Here is a 23,599-nt window from a genome sequence, read left to right as displayed (position 1 = left end):
GGTTTGTTGGGCTGAATGGCCTGTTCTTGTCGAGATTGTTCTATGTTTTAATTTTCAGCACAGATTTTAAAACTCCATCGGGTCTGTCTTTGAAAAATTTTATGTTTAAGAAATTTGAACTACAATTAGCTACAGAGCCTCCTCATCCAAGAGTCAATTATAGCATGTGATTTTTTTCTTCTGTTGAGTTTGAATCTCTGAAGGCAATTTCAACCACCTGATCTTGTAAAATGTTAACAGAATAATTTTATATAGCATTAATGAATGCAATTACATTCTACTACAGTATCTGTATTTTTCAATAGGACTCACTGTTACAAAAATATACAATCATGCAAATTGTAATGAACGTATTGATGAAATGACTAGAAACATTAAAAAACGCTCCAACTTTCAAATGAGTTATGAAATTTTCAAAATCACCTGAATGTTACACAATGAGGACATTTTCATACTTGTTAGAAGTTGTCAAGATTTCTGTGTTTACCATTGACCAATCAGGAAAAAAGCAATACAGACAAAATGTGTAAAATTTATTCTTCATTAGATGCTTTTTAATTACATGTTATATTTACAATATAGACAACTATGAACAACATATTTTTGGATGTCAGCTGCCACACAGTTACCTGTATTTGTTTCTGTAGAACAGAAAAACAGAGCCAACCAAATTCTGCCCGATAGGCTGGTTGATGTCCTCAATGACACTCAATCAAAATGTCACCCCTGTCCGAAGAATGATGGAGCGCCTACATTATCTTCACAAAAACTCCATGGTACACCGACTTCCAAGCTAAATCCATCTTCCACATTCATGAAACTGCTGGATGTACTAGTAATGTTATATTTCACTGAGAATTTAAAGAGTGAAAAGCCACTGAAACGTTACTTTTTTATTGCTTTAATTTGTATTAATATTTTACAATATATAACTGCTTCAGCTGCAGCATTTAAAAGTAGTTTTGCTAGCTATTAATACTAAAACTTTTAAAACAGCAGCAGTCAGGAGTGCTTTCATACACTTTTTAACCATCCCACTATTCATAGCCTAAAGACACCTTATTGTTAACATTTTCAAAAACATTCATAATTTGCTGATATTCATTTGTTCAAGTATTGATAAAAGTTGTTCTCTATTTCCCCCCCTTACTACTACCACTACTACTACAGTACAAGTGTCTGCTCCTAGCAGGATGGCGCTGCAATTATTTTAAATCACAGTGTAAAAGTCAGTGAAGTTCCAAAATATTTTGTTGCTCTCTCAGGTGACCTAAAAAATATGAAGTTCCTCTGCAACACAGCTTTTTTAGGGCTGCATAAATAGCAACTCAAATAAGACACAATTATCAAGTAAACCATCTCATACAACAAGATAGTATAAATGTTTTTAGCAGTATATTAAAAAAAAGGAAATAAACTTAAATGTAAGGGATGGGGAAATTGTGTATCCCAGGTTTAAATATAAAAATGTTGGCGATCTTGTGCAATGGTGGTTGCAACCCATAATTACTGTACATGCATCATAAAAATCTGCAACCTTGCATTGGAATAAGAGGGTTTGGAAAAATGTCAACCAGTTTCAAAAATAGAGTTTCAAAGTTTAAAACAGTTAACTAGTGCATTGTAATTCATTATTATTATTATTTTTATTCTTTACATTAAGTTGCTGCTTAGAATTCCATAAATAATGCATGAAGAGACTAGTCATTTTAGGTCGAATATAGGGAAAGAAGAACATCTGAAGAGGTACACTGTGATGGATTGGCGCCCTGTCCGGGGTTTGTTCCTGTCTTGCGCCCTAAGCTAGCTGGGATAGACTCCATCAACCCCCTGTGACCCTGTTCAGGACTAAGTGGGATAGAAAATGACTGACTGACTGACTTTTTACTTGCTCCATAGTCATAAAAAACTGCATCCATTTTATGAACACGCCTTTTCCAGTATAGTGTCAGTAGGAATTTGGGCCTATCCAAAAATGTAGGAGCAAATCCCAATGAGATGCCAGTGAAATCACAGAGGACAACTATTCACAAACTTCGACGGGGAAAAAAATAGTTAATATACAGTAACTGTAAGGGAAACACGTGCTGAGTGGATTTGTGAAGTGCCTCAAAATATGTTTAACTAAGACAATCTGTAACATTTATAGCTGGCACAAATCACTAAGGGAATGATGAGATAATTATAATTAAGTACATGTTACTTTTAAGTATTCATAAATAACGTTTCTCTTCTGAGGTAAATGTGTGTGTGCTAAAGACATTTAAACTGTTAAACTATTTCAGGATCTTTAGATACTTTTAAGACATAGGTATTATAATTGTATAATGTCTATCAAAATTTTGATTGGTGGAAACTGAAATGCTTCATAAACTGTGCTATGTAAATGAACCTGCTTTATTTAAGGCCAATGCTTTGTGATTTTTGTCAGTCAGCTACACTGGATTGATTAAGTGCACTGGGCTTCGTTCAAGCTTGTTGTAATAAAAGACATCCATCTTGCTTTGATTACTAACTTACGACTATTCTTCATTTAAGGAGTATTTTCCCTAATTGTATAGCTCATGTTATTTCTGGTGTGGTGGGCGTTGAGATGGTGAACTGGTGTCGTAAAGCAGCACTAGTAGCCACTGAGCCACCATGTTAATTAAACTAATGTCAAACACCTGTGCGTAGGAGACAACTTCTGGGCTCATCAAGTGGTAATTCGACCACGAACTGAGTGTTGGAGCTGTCACCTAATGTCTCTCTTCCTTTCTTGTCTGCATACCTGAAGATTGACAGTGTGAAGATACATGTCACTCCCGGCTTCTAGTTATTTAAAACACCCCTTCTGGCAACCCTGCCTTATAAGCAACTCCATCTCCATATTATCCTCAGTCATTGTTTGGACTTGTGTGTGGAATCAATTTATAATGATGGACTGAAAATCTTTTTTTTTTGTGTGCCTTCAATTATATGTGGATCATCATCTTTTGCCCAAACTCTTTATGATCTCTTTTGTGTTCTTATTACACCAATTATTCCCGTTTAACACAAAAATGTGAGTATTAAGTTCATTGACATAGTAGATGTCATTCATTATGTCATATGCAAAGTTGTGCTTTTCATATTTCTCTAAATAACACCTGCCAGGGAAAATCCTGAGATGCACTTCCACTGCATGACTGTGCAAAGTGTAGATGTGCATTAAAGGTAAGCCATGGATCCCATTTCAGATCTGCTCTGCCCAGTTTAGTGTCAGTATCAGTATCGCAGTGTCCGTAACACATAATTACATGTACTAGACTAATTCAGATTCCCCTTCTCGTGTCAGGAATTTGGGAGGAAAACCCAAAATCATGGAAAGAAATCAAACACAGACAAACAGCCTTGGGTTCACAACAGTTTAGAATCCTCTAAAGTCTCCATCAGGTGGGATTAGTTTTACACCAGGAGATGGTGTAAATCCCATCTGTGTCGCTCATATCAATAACTTTTTACGGACTGCATGTTCACATCTCAGTTAAGATTATGAAGCATATTAACTTCTTTAAGAAGTCTTTAAAAAAATCACCCCTGGTTAAACTAGTCCTGTTTCAGTCAACATGTCAGTAAAATTCAGTCATTTAAGCCGCAGGATGAGATTAGAATTACAGAGGCTCTTCCGTAGTAATTTGTTTACCACACCTCAGGTGTAAGCCTACTCCTGTCTGGATAGGCCTTAAAAAATGACAGAGGTCCTCTGGTAATAATTACTTTACTCGATCTCCTGGTTTAAAAGGAGAACTGCCTGAATACGGCTTAAGAGCGCTGTTTCTGGTGACAATGTGACCTTATTGCTTAATAAACAGTCATTGTGATAACAGACTGCTGGCACCCTGTGTTATAACTGTACAAATCCTAGCCCAAAGTATATACTTCTAGTACAAAAAGTAACACTAGAAAAATAAAATGAATTTGCTTAATGAGTAATGTTTCCAAAGTCCTTCAGAATTTGCTAAAATGTATGAATGTTGTGCAGAATTTATTGAGCTTGCTCAAAAACCTTTAGGGTACGGAAGCCGAGAGAGGATGTGCAATATCGTTATTTTTTAAATTGTCTTCTCGAGACAACAGACTGATTTTATCAAGATCTTGAGAAAATGAACTTTGTTTTCTCGAGATAATGAAATAATTTTATTGTGATCTTGAGAAAACAAAACTTAAACTTTGCTCCTGGCATCAGGCTCGCTTAGATTGCATCTTCTTAAATGATGGACACTAACATTATTTTCTAAACTAAAGCATAAACATATTTTAGCCTGTGTCAGCCCTTGATTGAACAAAAATGTGACATGCTGATCAATACCGTTCTGCTCTTCTGCCATTTCAAACAGGACGTGGCTTCAATCAGCTAAACATTAAACGTTAGATACAATTATTTAATAATTTTGAGAAAACAAGATCTTTTGTTTTATCGAGATCTTGAGAAATTTATTCCGTTATCTTGAGAAAACAAAGTTCATTTTCTCGAGATCTCGATGAAATCAGTCCATTATCTCGAGGAAACAATTAAAAAAAATAACAATATTGCACGTCCTCTCTCAGCTTCTGTATTAGGGTAATTAGGACCAATCATGTTTTTGTAACAGCAAAAAAGTGCTGTTTTGTGTGGCAACTTTGAAAAAAAATCACCTTAGCGAAATAATGCTTTGGTTTTCATATAAAATGAGCAGAGAAGAGTGGGCCGAAGATGTCCCTGGTCTAGTATTGAACTGGTGGAAGAAATCACAATCCAAAGAAGGCGGTTAGACCGATGCTGCTGATTGGATTCTAAAGTTCTTCTACTGTATATGCTCAATATTAGACCACCGATGTCACTGGTTGGGTCGTTTCTGGTGATCATAATAAAAAAGCCTGCATTGCTTCGCTTTTATTAAAGCTTGCACATGAAGTAGTACCTTTCTCTATGAAAAGATAGAAAAACATGGCTGACCTTTATTTTTATTTTATTTTTCATATGAAACCCTTTTAGATGAAAAGGGAGAGGGGTATCTTATCTGATTTTTAATATAATGCAGTTAAAAAGGATCATTAAAACTAAAAATTTTCAAGATGCTCAACTGGAAAAGTGTATTCTGAAAATAGATGTACTTTTTTCAATAATTGTTAAAACAATTGAGCATAGCTGGAGTGTCGATAATAGAGAATATTTTTTTTGACAAATAAACAAGAAAAATATAAATTTATAGCACCACAGGTTAGCACCCCTATTTAGGAAACTGTACAACAAATAAAATTATGGAAGAAACATTTCAAACTACATTAAAGGTGACAAGTAAAGGTGAGTGACTCCTTTCAAAAACATAAATGTTTCTAATTTGCTAGCCCTGCATGGTTTTATATTATATATTGATGGAAGAACTAATCGACTAAGGCATTTTTCATGGAGCTGAATCAACAAAATGTGGCAGTTTCTTTCTTAATGTCTTCATGTTGAAATCAAAAAAAAAAAAAAATCCTGCAAGTTAGCAGCAGATTGTGATTATCTGTCTAAAACATTTCAAGGCTAGATAATATAATAACATTGAATAATTAAAAAATATAATGTTTTTCCATAAATAAACACGCAGTTTATGAAAATTTGACTATAGACCATAAACACCTGGGAAACACAATTATAAAACAAAAAGAAAAGCTTTTGGGACATTCAAAAAGTCTGATTAAAGGAAAACAGCACTGTATGTGGGGAGTACAATTAAAAAAAAAAAATAGAATAATAAGTTTGTGAAGATCAGTTTCTGTCACTGAATGAATCCAAATTACCAAAAAACCAAAAAACTGACAAAGGTTACAACATAGAAAAAAAAAAAAGTGTATTTCAACATTATAAATATAACTCGTTCGTACAAACATACGCAACAAAAAAGAAATGTGAGAGCACTCTATAAATAGAAATTTCAAATAAACATGATGTCTCGGCATGGAGCAGCTTTAAACGTTAACCTCGTCATCTGAAAATGACACCAATGTAAAATGTTAAATTAATTTTTCTATTTACAGCGTGTATTTGAAAATCATTCTATTAGTTCTTTTAAGGCCACTTCATAAAGCATCTCGCTAAGAATTTTTCAGTGTTCAGATGCATACACACGCGCACTTATATTCGCTCACACATATCCAGTCACATCTGTCTAATTTATAAGTTAAGGCTTGAGTGAAGAAACACGACATTTTATGCAGCTGTGCTTATCAAAACAGTCTCAGATATGCCCTCCAGGCTGAAAATTAGTAAAATATAGTTAAAAGAAGTTTTGGTTTTGTTCAAATATTTTCCTGAAAATTGAAATCAGTATAGTAGTTGTGTATTAGACCAAAAAAAAAAAAAACACACATGCACTCACACAATGAAACAGTGTAATAAATTTAAAAAAAAATGTGAAAATCGCTAACTTTTAGCCACAAAATTAAGAAATGACTAGCTTACTTTACTTATTTTACTTTTTTATCATGTTTAATGTGGCCATTCCGTCTATATTTTCCATTTGGAATACCATTATGGCAGAAGCCATTGGCCTTGCTATGCTCACAGCCAGACTTGAATGTAGAAGCCAGAAATTTCCATATTCTTATCAATATATACAGTATGATAAGTGTCCCTAGTATTAAAACTGCAACTACATCCAAGAGGAAATACTGATAAAAAGGGATGTTGTACACAGCTGCACGAAGATGCTCCGCTCCTTTGTGACGTAGGATGTAGTTGATCCAGTAGAGCGTACGACTCACAGGGTGGCCTGGCTGGTCTTTATGAATATTAGAAAGCAGAATAGCTTGTTGTTTGTACCTAGAAGTTAAAAAAAGGAAGAACAGTACGTTACGAGAAACTCAATGCAAGTCCAGTGTTACAACCACCATCTCCTATAAATCCTTCATCTTGTGTTAGATCCAAGTTTTGGAGTTGTGGGCTCACTTCCCAAAGATGAATCCCATCTGAGCCTCTTATAACTTACGAGTATCCTGGTATGACACACATCATTTTTAATCAGCATTAAGTACCTCCTTAAAAAGTGCCTTACAAGGTGACAGAACCTTCAACAGTATCTTTACAGTATCTGAAAACTTGTGACTGAAATTGAGTGAGAGCAAATGTTTGTTTTATAGAAAGTCACCATAGTAGAAAAGACAAATTTATGTCTGTTTTGTCAATCAGTGGACAGTTCCCTGACATAGCAGAAAAACAAGCAGAGCTCCCTATGGTTTACATGCTGCATTTTCAATAGATGGACTGCCATGGCTGGGATTTGAGCACAGCACATACTGTGACCTTATCATAATCGTAACCTTAGACCTTCAAATGAGTGTCTGCTTAGAATTCCAAGAGCTAAACTTAAAAGAAGTGGCGAGTCGGCCTTCTGCTGTTCTGCACCTAAAATCTGGAATAGCCTGTCAAAAGGAATTCGCCAGGCTGATACAGTGGAGTACTTTAAAAAAACTGATAAAAACACATTATTTTAATATGGCTTATCATCATTTAGAGATGTAAATCGTTCGCTTTTTAGCAGGTTTCAGGTAAGAGTAACATATCAACATTACATCTGTGATGGCTTCACACAGAAGCAATGCTTTACCGTCAATGGACCTTGAGTTAACAATGCAATGTTGACAGCAGATTGTTCATTGTGCATGGATCTACTTTCAGAGTTTATTTCTGTATAGTGAGGATTTGGCACATTAACACTCTTATGATCAAAACCCTGAACAGTATGGCATCCTTTAGATGAAGTGTTGCAGATAAGCTTTCCAGATATAGCTCGAAAATTTCTTGATTCCCTGTGAATATACTTTTGAAACTAAGATTTCAGACTAACTATTTGCTCCTTTGGAAAGGCTTTTAAACATTGAGAACTTCCTTATAATAGTTGCTTCAACACAGTGGAAATGTAGCTTTTAGCCAGAAACAGTAAGGATGACGAAAAAACAAAACATCAAGCCTGTAAGGCAGTGTGACACTGAGAAGATGGAGTACAGCTGAGCAGTAGCAGTGGCACAGCAAGTCTGCTCAAGTAACCCAAAGTAAGTACTTAAAGGTGAAATGTGCTCTACAAATGAGATAAATTGATTAATTTGTAAAACAAAATCGTTTTACCTTGAATCATTCATCACGTTAACCATAGCTTCAAACAAATCGTCTTCGCTCATCTTCTTCCACTCTAGAAGAATCCCCATTCCTTTTGCTTGGACACGTGTCATGGTATCATAGTGGTCTCCAAACAATGGAATTCCAACAACAGGCACACCATGGTACATTGCTTCATAGATACTATTGAGACCTCCGTGGCTTAGAAATGCTCGTATATTGGAGTGGCCTAAAAAGAAATCCAAACAATTGAAATGTTAGATGAAAATGACTATTGTTTATAATCAGAACACAATAACACATCAAGCAATATGAACAAGAACTTGCCTTTTACTCAAGATTCATCACCCTTCTGTAGAAAATGACTGAGATTCAGACCAACTTTAAAATGAAACTTAGCTATGCCTACTTATAACAGTTTAGCAGGGCGGGGAGGTATTCTTGATGAGAAAGCAAATCTCTGATTACTGCCATCAACTAAATGTCTTCCAACAGACCATCAGTCTTCTAAATGTATGTACATATCTCCGTCCTTTCATGTATTTCTGCATACTGACTTCTCCATTTTCTAATCAATGATAACATTATGTATCCTGAAAATAATTTCATCATTGCTGATTATTTATTAAATATTGTATATATTAATATGTTTACTGTGTTACATGGATCAATGCTTCTCCTGGCGACAGTACCTTTAGGGTGAAAGGAACATTTGCCCACATCTTTACAGTATATTATTTATGTTCACATGTATTCACTTAGTAGACAGTTTTGTCCAAAGCAACCTGCACATGTGGTCAGCATAATCAAGTAAACATCAACCTAGGGACTGTTTTGAAACAACAGGACAAGGTTACAAAGTTAGTCATCACAAGTGAAGAACTTTAACATGGAACAAACGCAAGACTAATTCATCGTTCCTTAGTCACAATATCCCATCAAAGCCGTTATCAATTAGACAGACAGTCAAAGTACAAGAAAGTCATCAAATAGTTTAGATGAAGGTTTGTTCTACTAGCCATGAGCTAACATGAAATAAAATGTATATAAAAAAAATTTAAATAAAATTATTTTATTTACTTTAGTTATAAATGCACTAATAATTAATTTTTTTATATGTGACTAAATAAAATCATCAGGCGCACATAAGTTAATTGATTCAAATAATTTTTGAAACTTGGTTAGCATGTTGGGGAATTACAATGTTGTTTTTTTTTAATTTTATGATGAAAGTAGCTATTCTATTAATTGACTGAATGAATTAATTTATGTGTGCCCTACGATTTTATTTAGTCACAAATAACCATGAAAATTGTGGTTAAAGAAAAAATTATTTTTTGATTTTTAGTGCATTTATAACTAACTAGCCATCCCCCGTGGCCCCGCCTGGCACCCCACTCCTGATGTCAAGCTTTTTCCTCCTCTTGGTCCGTAGCCTCTGTCTCGGATTAGCGCGAATATATTGGTAATGCAAGCAAACTATGATTCTTAGTGCGATGAGAGAAGTCACAAAATCAACCGGAAGGTTCAAGCAAATTATAGAAAAAAAAACAGATCTAAATCTGTTAAGTAGTTCTCTCGTTCGACAGCTAAGCAAAGGTAAGGTACATGCCCCGAGGCTGTCGCTTGAGTGAGGAGGGCCTCGGCCCGCTGCGTGTCTCTTGGATTTATGCAAATAAATCGGTACCACAAGCAAACTATGATACTTAGAAGAAAGAAGTCACAAAATCAACCAGAAAGTTCGAGTGAATTATTGAAAAAAACCTGATCTAAATTCGTTAAGGAGTTCTGTCATGAAAAGCGGACAGATATACAGACAGGCAGACAGATGTTGGATATTATAAAGAGAGAAGTACATAAAATTGTTTTACTTAAAAAAATTGTTTATATATTTTATTATTTACTTTTTAGTTTTTGAGTATTTTGCAAATGAATTTTCTTTAATCATTTTTCATGAAAGGGAAGTTTCTTTAAAAGTATTACATAATATATCTTTTTTGCAGAATTATTTGAATACTAAAAAGAATTATATTTTGGTCTCCATTTTTCTGTTCAGGCTCTTATGGGATTAGTGCTTGGTCGCTGCGAAAAAAGAATATTGATAACAGAATGGCAAGCTTACGGCAATACTTCCTCACCATAATCGTCAAGGCAACTGCTTCGCAAGAGTAAACAAGTAAAGTCGGCACGCATATTTACCCACTCCACTCACTGGAAGTGGCAAGTGGGGGCAATCCGATGCATCTCTCATTTGTACGCTCCTATATCGCACTACATTCTCTCTCCATCATTGTTGTGTGTGCGTTAATTGGAATTGCATAACCATTGATTACGGTGTAATTTGTTAAGTATTTGCATCGGTTTTGACGGATTATTGTATTGTCATCGATACTGAACACATATGCAAAATTTGAAGAAATTTGCCTTGCCAAAAGTGGTTTTAAAATCGGTTGCAAGATTTGACCAAGATAAACAAACAGACAGAGGAGTCAAGTTAAATAAAATCATTTAATTAAAAGAGGACTTAAATTTTCCGCGGTGCGGAAGTGGGATCACCAGATGCCATTCACTAGTGGTCCTGAGTAGGCCAGAAGTAGCATAGGCTGCCATATACAAAGGTGCTGACCCACTGCCTATTCTGTAGGCATGGATTAAGGATTTGATCTAAATGTGTTCAGCTAAAGGTAGTCAGTGACTTGAAAAGAGGAACGACATGCATCCACCTTGGCTGGTTGAACAGAAGAACTGTTGCTGCATTTTGAAACATCTGCAGTGGCTTGGTAGCACATGCAGATACTCCCAGCAAAGTTGCAGTAGTCCAGATGCAACAAGTCCAGTGCCTGGATCACAAATTGTGCTGCATATTCCTTCAGATATGGCCTCACCTTATATATGTAGAGAAAATCTGCATGAATGGAGGACAGTTGCAATATGGTCAATGAAAGATAGCTGGCCACCGATCACCACCCAAAAATTGCATACTGAGTTGGTACAGTAGTTTTTAGTTATAATGAGCTAAGCTGGAGTGCTCAATGGACAGGCTAAGATAACAAGGAAGTCCGTCTTTGCCAAGTTGAGTTGGAGATGGCACCCCGTCATCCAGGTTGAGATATCAGAGAGACATGCCAAGATCCTAGCTAATTCAGTTTTGTATTTTCAGTAAATTTGCAAAATTTCTAAAACCCTCTTTTCACTTTGTCATTTTTAGGATATTAAGTGCTTTTTGATGGGCAGAAAAAAATAAATTAAATTTTTTTAAGCATAAGGCTGCAATACAGCAAAATGTGAAACAAATGAAGGGGTTTGAAAGCTTTCTGAAAGCACAGAATATTGCTGAAATTCCTGTCAGTTATACTGCTTTGAAATAATGTTCAGGAAATAAAAATACACATTTTAACAGCACAATCTGTGCTGCATACTTTGTGTAATAATGCATAACAATCAACTTTTTACTTTTTGATTTTATGGCTAACTCATGAAAAAAGAAGAACATAGTTTCAGTTAATGCTTACCTAGAAGATCATTCTGTGGCATCCATTCCACGAGTTTTGTATTATTTGCCAAGTTGCTGGGCTTTGTTCCAGAGAATCTAAAGCAATAAAAATAAACACTTAATATAACATTATAAATGCAGAGAACAATATTACTTGGCCATTAACCTGGCCATGATCCTGCCTGATTGCTGTGTCTGTGTATAGGAGGTTGGTAGATCCTGGTACAATAAATAATCTTGCTGTTCCTGTTTCGAGCGGAATAAAGCTGGTTTTGCTAAAGTACTGAGATTCAGCCTCATGTTTTTGGGGTGCAAGACAGTGACTCATGCCTCTATATATATATATTATATATATATATTGTTTGTTTGTTTTGAGGTCTTATAATTTCCAGTATTGTAATAACATCACTGAGGCAGATCAGTTGGAATTAAGCTTACAGTCAGGGATGTAGAGCTGGTAATGAGATGGCAGTGGGTCATCCATCTTTCTGTGTAATGTTTGTGTACTTTGTAGGACCAAATTTGCATCACTCTGAGATTTTTAAAGCCAGTTAGGATCGTTTTCCTACTCTGAGAGGCTTAATAAATATGGGCAAAGGTTTATACTGCCAGTCACCATTAATTAAATGGCACCAATTTATCTATGAATAGTGCAATTGTTGTAAATACAGTTCCATTAAAGCCCTTACAGCACTCAAACTAAGGGCTGAAATAATAAAAAGCTGAAGAGGCCAGTAGCCATATTTTATTGGGATGCACTGAATTGGCAGCTAGATAATATACACAAAGACACAATTGATAAGCCAGTTATATGCATTACTCAACTTGGTGTATACTGTAAATGTCTAACCAGTGGTATCACCATGTTCTACAACCAGTTACTAACATTCAGGACTGTACTGATCAGAACATCACAGCAAATTGTCCAGCCATCGCGTTCTATAACAGGAAGGAGAAAGCATGTTTGCCTGATGACCTCAACATCACAGTCAAAGAAGCCAAAAATATCTCTGAATATAAAGATAAATCAGGTGGAACACCAAAGCCAAGATCATAACAACAGTAATTGGTTCACCGGAGTCCATCAACAAAAGGATTTGAAAAGTATTTGGAGTTGATTCTACATAAACTAAGAGCTGTTCTTACAATCAAAAGACAGCACTACTAGGGTCTACTCATATCCTGCGAAAAATTCATTTCAGTCATTGCGTTTACATGCACCACAATATCGGGTGAAGGTGAATAAGACAGAAACCTCGTTTCTTAAAAATCCACGTTACATGGGCAAGTTATCTTGTGGAGTCTGGCCACTGTGAATTCAAAAATAGGCATGATGCTATTTGTGAGAATTTACTTCTGTTTTATAAATATCAAATTGATAGTTTATTGATAGGTTTCTTTGACTGATTACATACAACACATTCTTTTCTGCTTGGCTATTTTTTTTAGATTTTGGAGTTACTAGGTTTTTCCTAATATTATAAGGTAGTGGTGGTGGCCAAATATGTCTTCAAGTTCATTCCAGTCATAGCACGATGGAAGAAGCTAATATATACACAGTACTTTACATACTGCAAGACAAAAACCTAGCAACTCCACTGACCAATGAGAAAAGACTGCCTACCAATGTAAACGTTAGATTACGATCATGTGATTTCAATGCTGCGACTGCGTGATTTAAATGGCTCTTCTCTTATTCTGCATTCAGAAAAACACAACAGTATGGTTTTTACATTTATAAGACACGAGAGGGTTCACCCCCAGCTCGCTTTGCTTGCCAACCCACCTGGCCTGCGCTATGCGCCAGCCACTTCACGTACATGCCATTCGCATTGTGAAGAGGGGGGCTGAACCCACCCCAAAGAGACACGGTCACTCCTCCGAAACCCCCTCTTAAACGATGATACAATGGGAAACAAATACAGTTTTTTTTTACCTCCTCTTTGCTCGATCAGCTGCTGGCTTGCTGCTGCCACCGCCGCCACCGCCACAGTGTGATCTGCATCTCGCGCAGCGCTTCAAACATTTAAAAGCCTGTACAGCAGCTGTCCTACTCTTTGTCCTTTATTTCTGGCCCTGGCCGTGGTTAAATCTCTTGGCACAATGTCTCGTCTCGCGGGACGTGAGTTCTTGATATTTTTTACTTTATAATTTAAAAACGGAATAAGAATCTGAAAATCTAATAACATCACGTTAAAGTTTGATACATTCTGAAAAAAGAATGATACCAAACATATATATGTAGATTTTAAAATAAGCCCGATTTAAAGCGCGACAAAAAAGTGACATAAAAGTGTCACATAAAATCGTTGCACTTACAGTATAGGCTTAGTATTTTAAATATAGAGAGTAGATTTAGAAAATTTTGATTTTCTTCTAAAACTATAATGCTTAACTTTCTTTTGTTGTTTTCTTATTATTTTCCCCTTTTCCTGTGTAGTTTGCTCCCTTCATCCATCTATCCATTATCCAACCCCCTATATCCTAACTACAGGGTCACGGGGGTCTCCTGGAGGCAATCCCAGCCAACACAGGGCGCAAGGCAGGAAACAAACCCCAGGCAGGACGCCAGCCCACCACAGTTGCTCCCTTTATTTAACCCTAATAGTGACAATTAATAACCAGCACAGCAAATAACCAGGATGATGAAAGCAGCAACGACTTCAGTGTTAGACTCGCTAATTAGTAAATAATCAATTAAATAACCAGAACACCTGGAAAAGCAGAATGAAAAGTAGGTTGAAAATATATATAACTGCTTATTACATTTTAATAAAAATTTCTACATTGACTCTAAAACACAGAAACTGGGAAATAATGACTCACTTAATTAGGCTAAGAATCCAATGAAAAATGGAAGTTGGTTGGAACAAAAACCTGCAGCCAAGGTGAGTCCCCCTGTTTGAGTTCGGGAACCACTGCTCTATGGGAATGCAGAAATCAGTAGGATACAGTATTTCAAATTAACGGCAGAATGACTGAAATCTAGAAAAAGTTTAAAACTTTATGGGAAACTCTTGTACATCTTAAAATGAAAGCAAATGGCATGTATGATGCCTTCATTTTGATAACTAGTTGGAGGCTTCAGTGGACTCATTCGGCACTGTGATTTTAGCCCCAGGTACAGTAAGTCCCTTTATCAGTCTTACTGACCCTGCAGCGACAACAGTTTTTACATTTTTCAACAGCCTCAACAAAAGCCAATACTAGACCTTCACTTCCCTGAACAGGCTGAAACAAACACCCCGAGGGTCTCGTCCACAGATATATTAATCACAGCATCATCAAAACAAATTCCTAGCAACTGTGTCGCATAGCAATTTTAAAAAATAGACATTCATTTCATTGTTTTAATCCATGTATCTTATTGGTGTAACTTGACAAGGGAACAATTCAACGAAGAGAACAACATCTAGACATTAATCATATGAACCACATTTAAACACGGCTACAAGCTTCCAGGTACTTTTCTAGCTCATCCAACTGTTTACAAAAAAGTTCAGAGTCCATGGTAGAAGCTTAGCTTTCCATCTTGCCTATCATAAAACTGCTTCAGCTTCTCAAGGCACAGCCTATATGGCCTGCTCAGTTCAAGAGGTGGAAAGAAGGAAGACTAAACCAGTAACGGCACATTATTATGCTGATGACATTCTAATAACTTTCAAAGCAAGCAATGTTCAAATCAGTACCAGCTTTGGACAATATTAACCCCACAATTGTTTTATACATGCTTATTATTTTTGACAGCTATGTGTTATTATTAGATCACCCAGTTCCTTCTTCTGAAATGTTTTTCTGTATATGCAAAGGTCTACTAAAATTAGCCCTTATTAGCTTCATTCTCATAAAATACTGAAGAGTCCTACGGACCGCTTTGTTGAAATGTGGTCCAATATACATTGAGATATCTTAAATAGAGTATACCGTAAATATTTTTGAAATTGCACAAACTCCAATTTAAAAAGAACGGCAATAACATTGGAACCTTGGTTCACGAACGTCTCGGTACACATACAAATCTGTTTATGACCAAAAAGTTTGCCAAACTTTTGCCTCAGTTCACGACCACACACTCGGTATACGAACAAGCCAGTTTCCCTTTTGGTTTGTACGTGCCGATGATTTCCGCACGTGTTGCATTGTTCTCGGTCAGACGTGTGCTTGCATGTGCGTGCGTGCTTTCGCTGTGAACTCTTTCTGCTCCACAGTATTTCGTGTGCTTTTGCAGTTAACCATGGCTTCTAAGCAAGTGAAGAGTGGTGAGAAGAAAGTTTTGCAGAAAATTGAAATCGAAGTAAAGAAAGAAATTATTAAAAAGTATGAGCATGGCGTTCGTGTTACTGATCTTGCCGCCGAGTACAAGAAGTCAAAATCTATGATTTTGACTATTCTAAAGCAGAAAGAATCTATTAAAGCAGCTGATGTTGCAAACAGAGTTACAGCGTTAACCAGGCAGAGGCCTCAAGTGTTGGAAGAGGTGGAAAAACTGTTGCTAGTGTGGCTGAATGAGAAGCAACTGGCAGGGGATAGCGTAAGCGAGGCGATGTTATGCGAGAAAGCCAGGAAGATTCATGGCGATTTATTGCAAAACTATCCTTCTACGAGTGGCGAAAGTGAAGAATTTAAAGCTAGTAGAGGATGGTTTGAAAAGTTTCACAAGAAAAGTGGCATTCACAGTGTGGTAATGCATGGAGAGGCTGCTAGTCCCGACGCTGAAGCTGCGAAAGAAATCGTGAAAAATTTCACAAAATTAGTGTAGGACAAAAGGCTACATCCCGCAACAAGTCTTCAACTGTGATGAGACCGGATTGTTCTCCACCCAGTTCCTCCTCACTTCATGCCAGAACTCAACTCATGCAAGGTTAGTTTTCTTGGTGGTTTATGGTTAGTTTTTGTATTACGGATTTTTCAAATGTTCATTTTTCGGTTTGTAGCGTGAATTGTTGCAATGTTACTTTTCTCTTTTTTCAAAAGTTCATTTTTTTCCCTGTGCTTAAATCTCCTTAAAAAAAAGTGTTTATAGCGAGTGGTTCGTAGCGTGATTTGTTGCAATGTTACTTTTCTTGGTGGTTTATTAAATTACAGATTTTTCAAATGTTCATTTTTTTCCCTGTGCTTAAAACTCATTAAAAAAAAGTTTACACAGCAATCGGGTTGTAAGGCTATTAGCGTGAACTCTTGCAATGTTACTTTCTTGGTTGCTTATGGTTGGCTTTTAAATAAAGTTCAGATTTGTTCAAATGTTCCTTTTTTCCCCTGTGCTTAAAACTCATTTAAAAAGAGTGTTTACAGCGATCGGGTCATAAGGCTACAGTATAGCGCAAACTCTTGCAATGTTAGTTTTCTCTGTTGTTCAAGGTTTTCTCAGTGTAATTCAATGTTTTTACATTTAGTTTACCATTACGCTGTGCATTCTATGGTTTAATTAACTATATTTGTGCTTAAATACTTAAAAAATATATATATTTACATACAGTTAGTATGGTCTGGAACGGATTAATTGTATGTACATACAATCCTATGGGGGAAATTACTTCGGTTCACGACCAAATCAGGTTATGACCACAGTTTTGGAACGAATTATGGTCATGAACCGAGGTTCCACTGTATATGAATTTGCTTATCTTAAAATTTAGAAACATTCTATGCGACTTCAGTTATGGATTAGTTTACTGTTATTTCAAGACGGAGTGAGCAAGGAGTGAGTACACACTAAATAAAAACTGAGGAAACACCAAGAGTTACCAAGTGTAACAAAGGAAAACCAGCATGCCGAGTGCACTTGAGGGGAACAAGAGGATGTGAGCCATGACAGGCCACAGTGTTTAGGTACTCATACCACCTGCACTTCAGAACAGGTAACCAACTGAAGCTAAGTGTGTCTGGTGGGAGACCAACCAGGAAAAACTTGGGTTGCTGCTAGAACAGGTGTTGGTGAGGCCATCAGGGTAGTGGGAAGGTGGCTGGGGGGCTTTCCCTGTGGTCTGTGTGTGGGTCCTAAATCCCTCTTGCAGTAATAGGGAGAAACATGTTAAAAACGGTGCCATCCTTTGGATGAGAAGAAAAGCTCTCTGTGAGCATAAAAAAGCTCTGGGCATTCTTCTAAAACAGTGGGGTGTTTCTTGATGTCCAGGCATTAATTGCCTGCCACGGCCTTGTACATTCTGGCCCCATAATCATCCCCTGTTTCTTTAATTAGTTATCTCTCGTACCCCATCACCAGCTAATAGCTCATGTGCGGTGAGCATACTGGCACCAAACTGGCAGCTGTCGCATTATTCAAATGGATGCTGCATGTTGGCTGTGCACACTGACTCAAGGCTGTCATGGATGCCAAAGGTGCATCTACTAAATGCTGACTTGGTGGGGGTAAATATTTATGCAATCAATTATTTTGTGTTTTATATTTGTAATTAATTTAGATCACTTTGTAGAGATCTGTTTACACTTTGACATTAAAGTCTTTTTTATATTAGAGTCTTTCTCTGTTGTTCAGTGTTAAGAAAGCCAAATTATACCCACTGTGATTTAATATTATATAGCAAAAACTATTAACATTTCCAAGGGGTTGAATACTGTTTAATGGCACTGTATAGTTATGGCCAGCAGTAATTATCCTTTTGCTTTCTCTTTTCTGACTGCCACTGTAGAAATTTACTTCCTTTGCTACAGCAGCTTGACTCAATTACTCTGCCTGACCTTGAAAGAGGGCTCTCAAAGCAGAAAAGAGGAAATGGTGTCATCAGTAACAGACTGCAGACTCAGACCATTGTACGATTTTCCCAAAATCTGTAGTGCATTGTATGATCTCCAGGGAGAGGGCTGGGTGCGGGGTCGGCATGAATCTTATATTGCTTTTTACTAAAGAACATTGATCCCCATAGGGTTTGTTTGATCCAATGCCAGCATCATCTTGAACATTTGCTTCATGCTACTCTGTCATCAACTATACTTTACCTTAATTTTAGGTTGACATTACATGAAGAGCAAGTACATTTTAAATGTATACAGCATTCTCAGATTTGTTTGTCAATTCAGGGTCACCAGTTGAAGCTTAAGCTAGATCAGAAAGGGGTCCACATCAGGACTCATTCATACACATAATTTAGACTCAGCAATTAACCAAGCATATGTGTTTTTTGCAGGAGTTAAATGTTTGTTGTCGATGTAAAAAATAAAAAAATAAAAGCAAGGAAAGCAAAAAATCAGCTAAATGATAGACAGACAGAGAGTGCAAGGTACTGTATGATAGATAGATAGATAGATAGATAGATAGATAGATAGATAGATAGATAGATAGATAGATAGATAGATAGATAGATAGATAGATAGATAGATAGATAGATAGATAGAAAATTATTTTCCCCAGGGGAAAATTTGCCAGAAATTAATCCATATTACTAACCGATAATAAACCGGATATGGACGCAGGGACATAGCGATGGGGCCATGAGACGTACTGTGCAGGCGCGCGTCTCACCGCAAGCAAAGTCGTATCCACCGCGAACGAAGGAGTCACGGCCCAAGAACGAAAGAGCTCAACTAACGTGAATGAGAAATGAAGCAACAACGCGCCCATAGCTACCACTAACGACACAACCACACACAAAAGAGGATTCTGCGCTGCACCCCAGAGTCAAACGTGAGAGGCTATGGAGGCCCCACAGGTCCACAAAGATAGTACGAAAGGTGCAGGTGTCACCGCCATATTGTGTGTGGCACTTCTGTGGAGTGAAGGCGCAGGCGTCACCGCCATATTGTGAGTGGCACTACTGCGGAGTGAAGTTAGGAATAATGTGCTGCTTGGGATTGTACAAACCACTGAACGCTTTACACCAAATTCAAACACAATACAGCTCAACGATACAAACACGAGCCCACCTGGATAAGATCAATGAACGCAGGCGCCTACAATGCACGTCTGAAACTGCGGAAGCAAAGCAGGCACGGATTCAAAATGAAAGACCACAACTGACGGAGATAAATAATCTCTTTCAAATCTATTTCGGGTTACCCAAGACCAGGGGTTGGCGAGCAAAGCAAGCACTGGGCGGAGCCCCCTAGTAGAATAGAAAAGGAAAGAACCTGCAGTATGTAAACATTTCTCTGTAAGCTGTGATACAAAAAGTGACTAAACATGTACTTAATACTTAAATTACACTAAAAATAACCTCACTGCTGAACTGTCTGCAGATTACAATGATTCAATGTTTTACTGACACTATAATTATCAACAAAGTGCCACAACGATAAATTATCCCTCATGGTTTGTTGCATCCTGAGAACCTACACATAGACATGAAACCACACACAGACATGAGAAGAACATGCAAACTCCAAATGGACAGAGACAAGGTCTGTGATTCAGAAACAGGATGAGACTCCCAGGGTGAAGCACTAATCACTGTGGCGCCATGATACCACAAGTTTTAAACTGTTCATTTCTATATCCATCCATTTTCTAACCCGCTGAATCCGAACATATGCCCAGATAAATTGCAGACTCTTCCTGAGTTCTTGTGAGTTTTTACTGAGTACAAGGGTTTCATTAAAAATCTCAGTGAATTGATATTTGGAAAAATCTAAACTGGCTCAGAATGAGTTAGCATATATGATGGCATCTTACAATTAGGCTGACAATGGTCTCCAGGGTTGGATTCTGCCATGTGTATGAAGTTAGCAATTTAAGCTTTGTCTCTCTGTAATGAAATGCCACAAAACTTTGATTATCCGTCAGGGGTCGGAATCGAGGCCGTGACAAATAAGAGAAAAGGTGCATGCCAGACTCTTTCCCTGGAATTACACTCAGCATCTCTGCATCAATCTACCATAGTGTTGAACTGCATTTGTGAACGTCAGTGCTTTACAGAATCTCAATTTGTTTTGTGGAAGTTGACAAAGATGATGGCAAAGAGATTTTGGAATCCCATGACCAAGAACCGACAGAAGAATGACTAATGCAAGGATACAAATCCAAACCAACTGCAATTGCAAATGGCCCAAAAGTGAAGTCATCCACAAACTGAACATGAAGCACTTGTGTGAGACTTTCACTACGATATACAGTACTGCAATGATGTTATTAAAGGCAGAAAAACTATGAATTTTATTTTGAAAGGGAACATAGGTTTAGGGCAGGTTTGCAGGATATTTTTAGAGCTTACAAAGGAGTATATGACGAAAAATGCATGAGGCTAAGCAATTAAGCATATGGCCGTATTTCAAGCCTTCCTTATCAGCTAGAATAGACGGCAAATCTCCACTTTCTTCATTGATGCAGGAAAATATAGAAGGAGGTATAGACTGTTAGTTGCCCTGATGGAATCAGATGGTAAGATTTTAAGGGATGACTCTCTTCCTCTCTCTCCTATATTCCAATCTCCTATACCCCCCACCATCCTAACCTCCAATGACTGGATCTGACACACCATCATCACTACCACCGGTGTGCTTGCTGTCTTCAATTCGGGTAAGTGAAACTACACTATACGTACATTATTTCTACTTTGTAAAGGCTGTGTACAGTAATCCCTCGCTATATCGCGCTTCGCCTTTCGCGGCTTCACTCCATCGCGGATTTTATATGTAAGCATATTTAAATATATATCGCGGATTTTTCGCTGCTTCACGGGTTTCTGCGGACAATGGGTCTTTTAATTTCTGGTACATGCTTCCTCAGTTGGTTTGCCCAGTTGATTTCATACAAAGGACGCTATTGGCAGATGGCTGAGAAGCTACCCAGCTTACTTTTCTCTTTCTCTTGCGCTGACTTTCTCTGATCCTGACGTAGGGGGATTGAGCAGGGGGGCTGTTCGCACACCTAGACGATACGGACGCTCGTCTAAAAATGCTGAAATATTATCTTCACGTTGCTATCTTTTGTGCAGCTGCTTCCTGAAACGACATGCTGCACGGTGCTTCGCATACTTAAAAGCTCGAAGGGCACGTATTGATTTTTGCTTGAAAAACAAACTCTGTCTCTCTCTATCTCTCTCTCTCTCTCTCTCTGCTCCTGACGGAGGGGGTGTGAGCTGCCGCCTTCAACAGCTTTGTGCCGCGGTGCTTCACATACTTAAAAGCCAAACAGCCCTATTGATTTGTTTGCTTTTCTCTCTATCTCTGTGACATGATCTGCTCCTGACACGCACTCCTTTGAAGAGGAGGATATGTTTGCATTCTTTTAATTGTGAGACGGAACTGTCATCTCTGTCTTGTCATGGAGCACTGTTTAAACTTTTGAAAAAGAGACAAATGTTTGTTTGCAGTGTTTGAATAATGTTCCTGTCTCTCTACAACCTCCTGTGTTTCTGCGCAAATCTGTGACCCAAGCATGACAATATAAAAATAACCATATAAACATATGGTTTCTACTTTGCGGATTTTCTTATTTTGCGGGTGGCTCTGGAATGCAACCCCCGCGATGGAGGAGGGATTACTGTATTTATAATATAATTCCTGGTTTTATTTTATGTTTAGTATATTATTTTATGTTTTATGTGTTATTTGGTATGATTTGGTAGGTATTTCGTGGGTCTGGGAATGCTCAAAATTTTTTTCTATATAAATTAATGGTAATTATTTCTTTGCTTTACGCCTTTTCAGCTCAAGAAAGATTTCATAGAAATGCTCTTCTTTCAGACTGCAGCAGAAACCTGTGTGTGTGAGATATATATATATGTACATACTGTACATACATATACACACAAGGCACACGGCTCTTGTCATTTATATAATGTGCTAGAATACAAATACGGCCCTGTCAAATTAATACAAGAACATCACTTCTCAAGTTCACTATATGCTTACACAGTATTTGCACATTATCATATATAAGATATGGCAATATTACAACAGTATAGCCACCATGGTATGCAGTGTTTACTTTTAAATGCCAAGTGTTAGCCTATGGCCAAAGCACTGGAGTTCGGTTCAGTCACTGACAGCAATGGCATTCATGACATCTGCTCTGCTATATGTACTCTTGCAAACTTGCTACTTCCTCCTGCAAGCCCTAGGCGGTCAGTCTTTGTGATGAAAGTATGTTGCTTGCAAGCATCTGCTTTTCAGCGTAAATTCCTCATGAACATAATAAACAATTATGCTCAGGCACGTTTCCATAGTTCTCTCCAACCACAAATCAGTTGCTGTTGCAAAAACTGTCACTTGTTTCAGATCTTTTTTTTTTAATTTCTGCCCAACATTTGGAATAAAGACAATGCAACTATGGAAAAAATGTAGGAGAAACGTATAAAATCTTCATAGTGCACCGTTTCAATCAGAGCCTAACCTTTTAACAAATAAACCACAATGACTTCTGTTATCCGATTATGCTTTCAGTAGCTTTTCTGGATAGAGACATGCGTTGTAGTGTAAACAAGTAATGATTATATGCGTTGCCAACCTCACATTACTGGGACTTAGTGCAGCTTCATTAGTTTTGCACTGTGTGGTTGAATTTTATAAATTTTTAACAGCAGTGCTTCAACAATTTGCATAGCATGCATTTCTGATTAACATCATCATTAATTAAACATTAACATTATTTAAACCAAAATAAAGACAATTCTCTTCATTTTGTTTCTATAACATATAAAAGTTATAGGTTGATTTTCTGAAGATTTTGGCAAATTCACACTTTTTGAAAGATGTTCTTAGGGACCAGACTCCTGAAAATGAGTTCAGCATGTTTGGCTATCATTGGTCATATGATGCGAGTGATTTTGATTTGCCAATGCGCTCGCGGTTAGGAAATGTCTCTTTGATTGGTTACAGTACTCATTTGTTGTTAAAAGCACTTTGTAACAGGGAAACTGTATTATCGTGAAATTTGAGACTTACTAGGGACGTTTATGGGCTCATCTACTCTCGTTCTTGAGGATTAACACACACACACAGATGCATACACACATATAGTTATGCTATCCAGACAAAGTATTGAGCAGAACCAATGTCATTTGCCGATAGTGTTTGTACTGTAAGTGGACTGGTCGTATGACATATAGATC

General features: G+C 37.3%; 1 protein-coding gene across 1 annotated transcript in view; it reads right to left on the bottom strand.

Annotated features, from left to right (window-relative positions):
- Window positions 1-527: 527 nt before the first annotated feature.
- The window catches only part of ugt8 (UDP glycosyltransferase 8), a 171,535-nt gene continuing 148,463 nt past the window's right edge, over window positions 528-23,599 (bottom strand). Inside the window, exons 4-6 of the mRNA XM_028804994.2 lie at window positions 11,614-11,690; window positions 8,111-8,330; window positions 528-6,808 (exon numbers count right to left, since the gene is read on the bottom strand). Of these exons, the coding sequence (XP_028660827.2) occupies window positions 6,454-6,808; window positions 8,111-8,330; window positions 11,614-11,690 (652 nt within the window). The 3' untranslated portion in view covers window positions 528-6,453. The remainder of the gene's footprint in view (window positions 6,809-8,110; window positions 8,331-11,613; window positions 11,691-23,599) is intronic.

The sequence above is a fragment of the Erpetoichthys calabaricus genome, chromosome 7, assembly GCF_900747795.2.
Source record: "Erpetoichthys calabaricus chromosome 7, fErpCal1.3, whole genome shotgun sequence".
Classification (NCBI taxonomy): Eukaryota; Metazoa; Chordata; class Cladistia; order Polypteriformes; family Polypteridae; genus Erpetoichthys; species Erpetoichthys calabaricus.
This window is presented reverse-complemented; position numbering and strand designations above follow the sequence as displayed.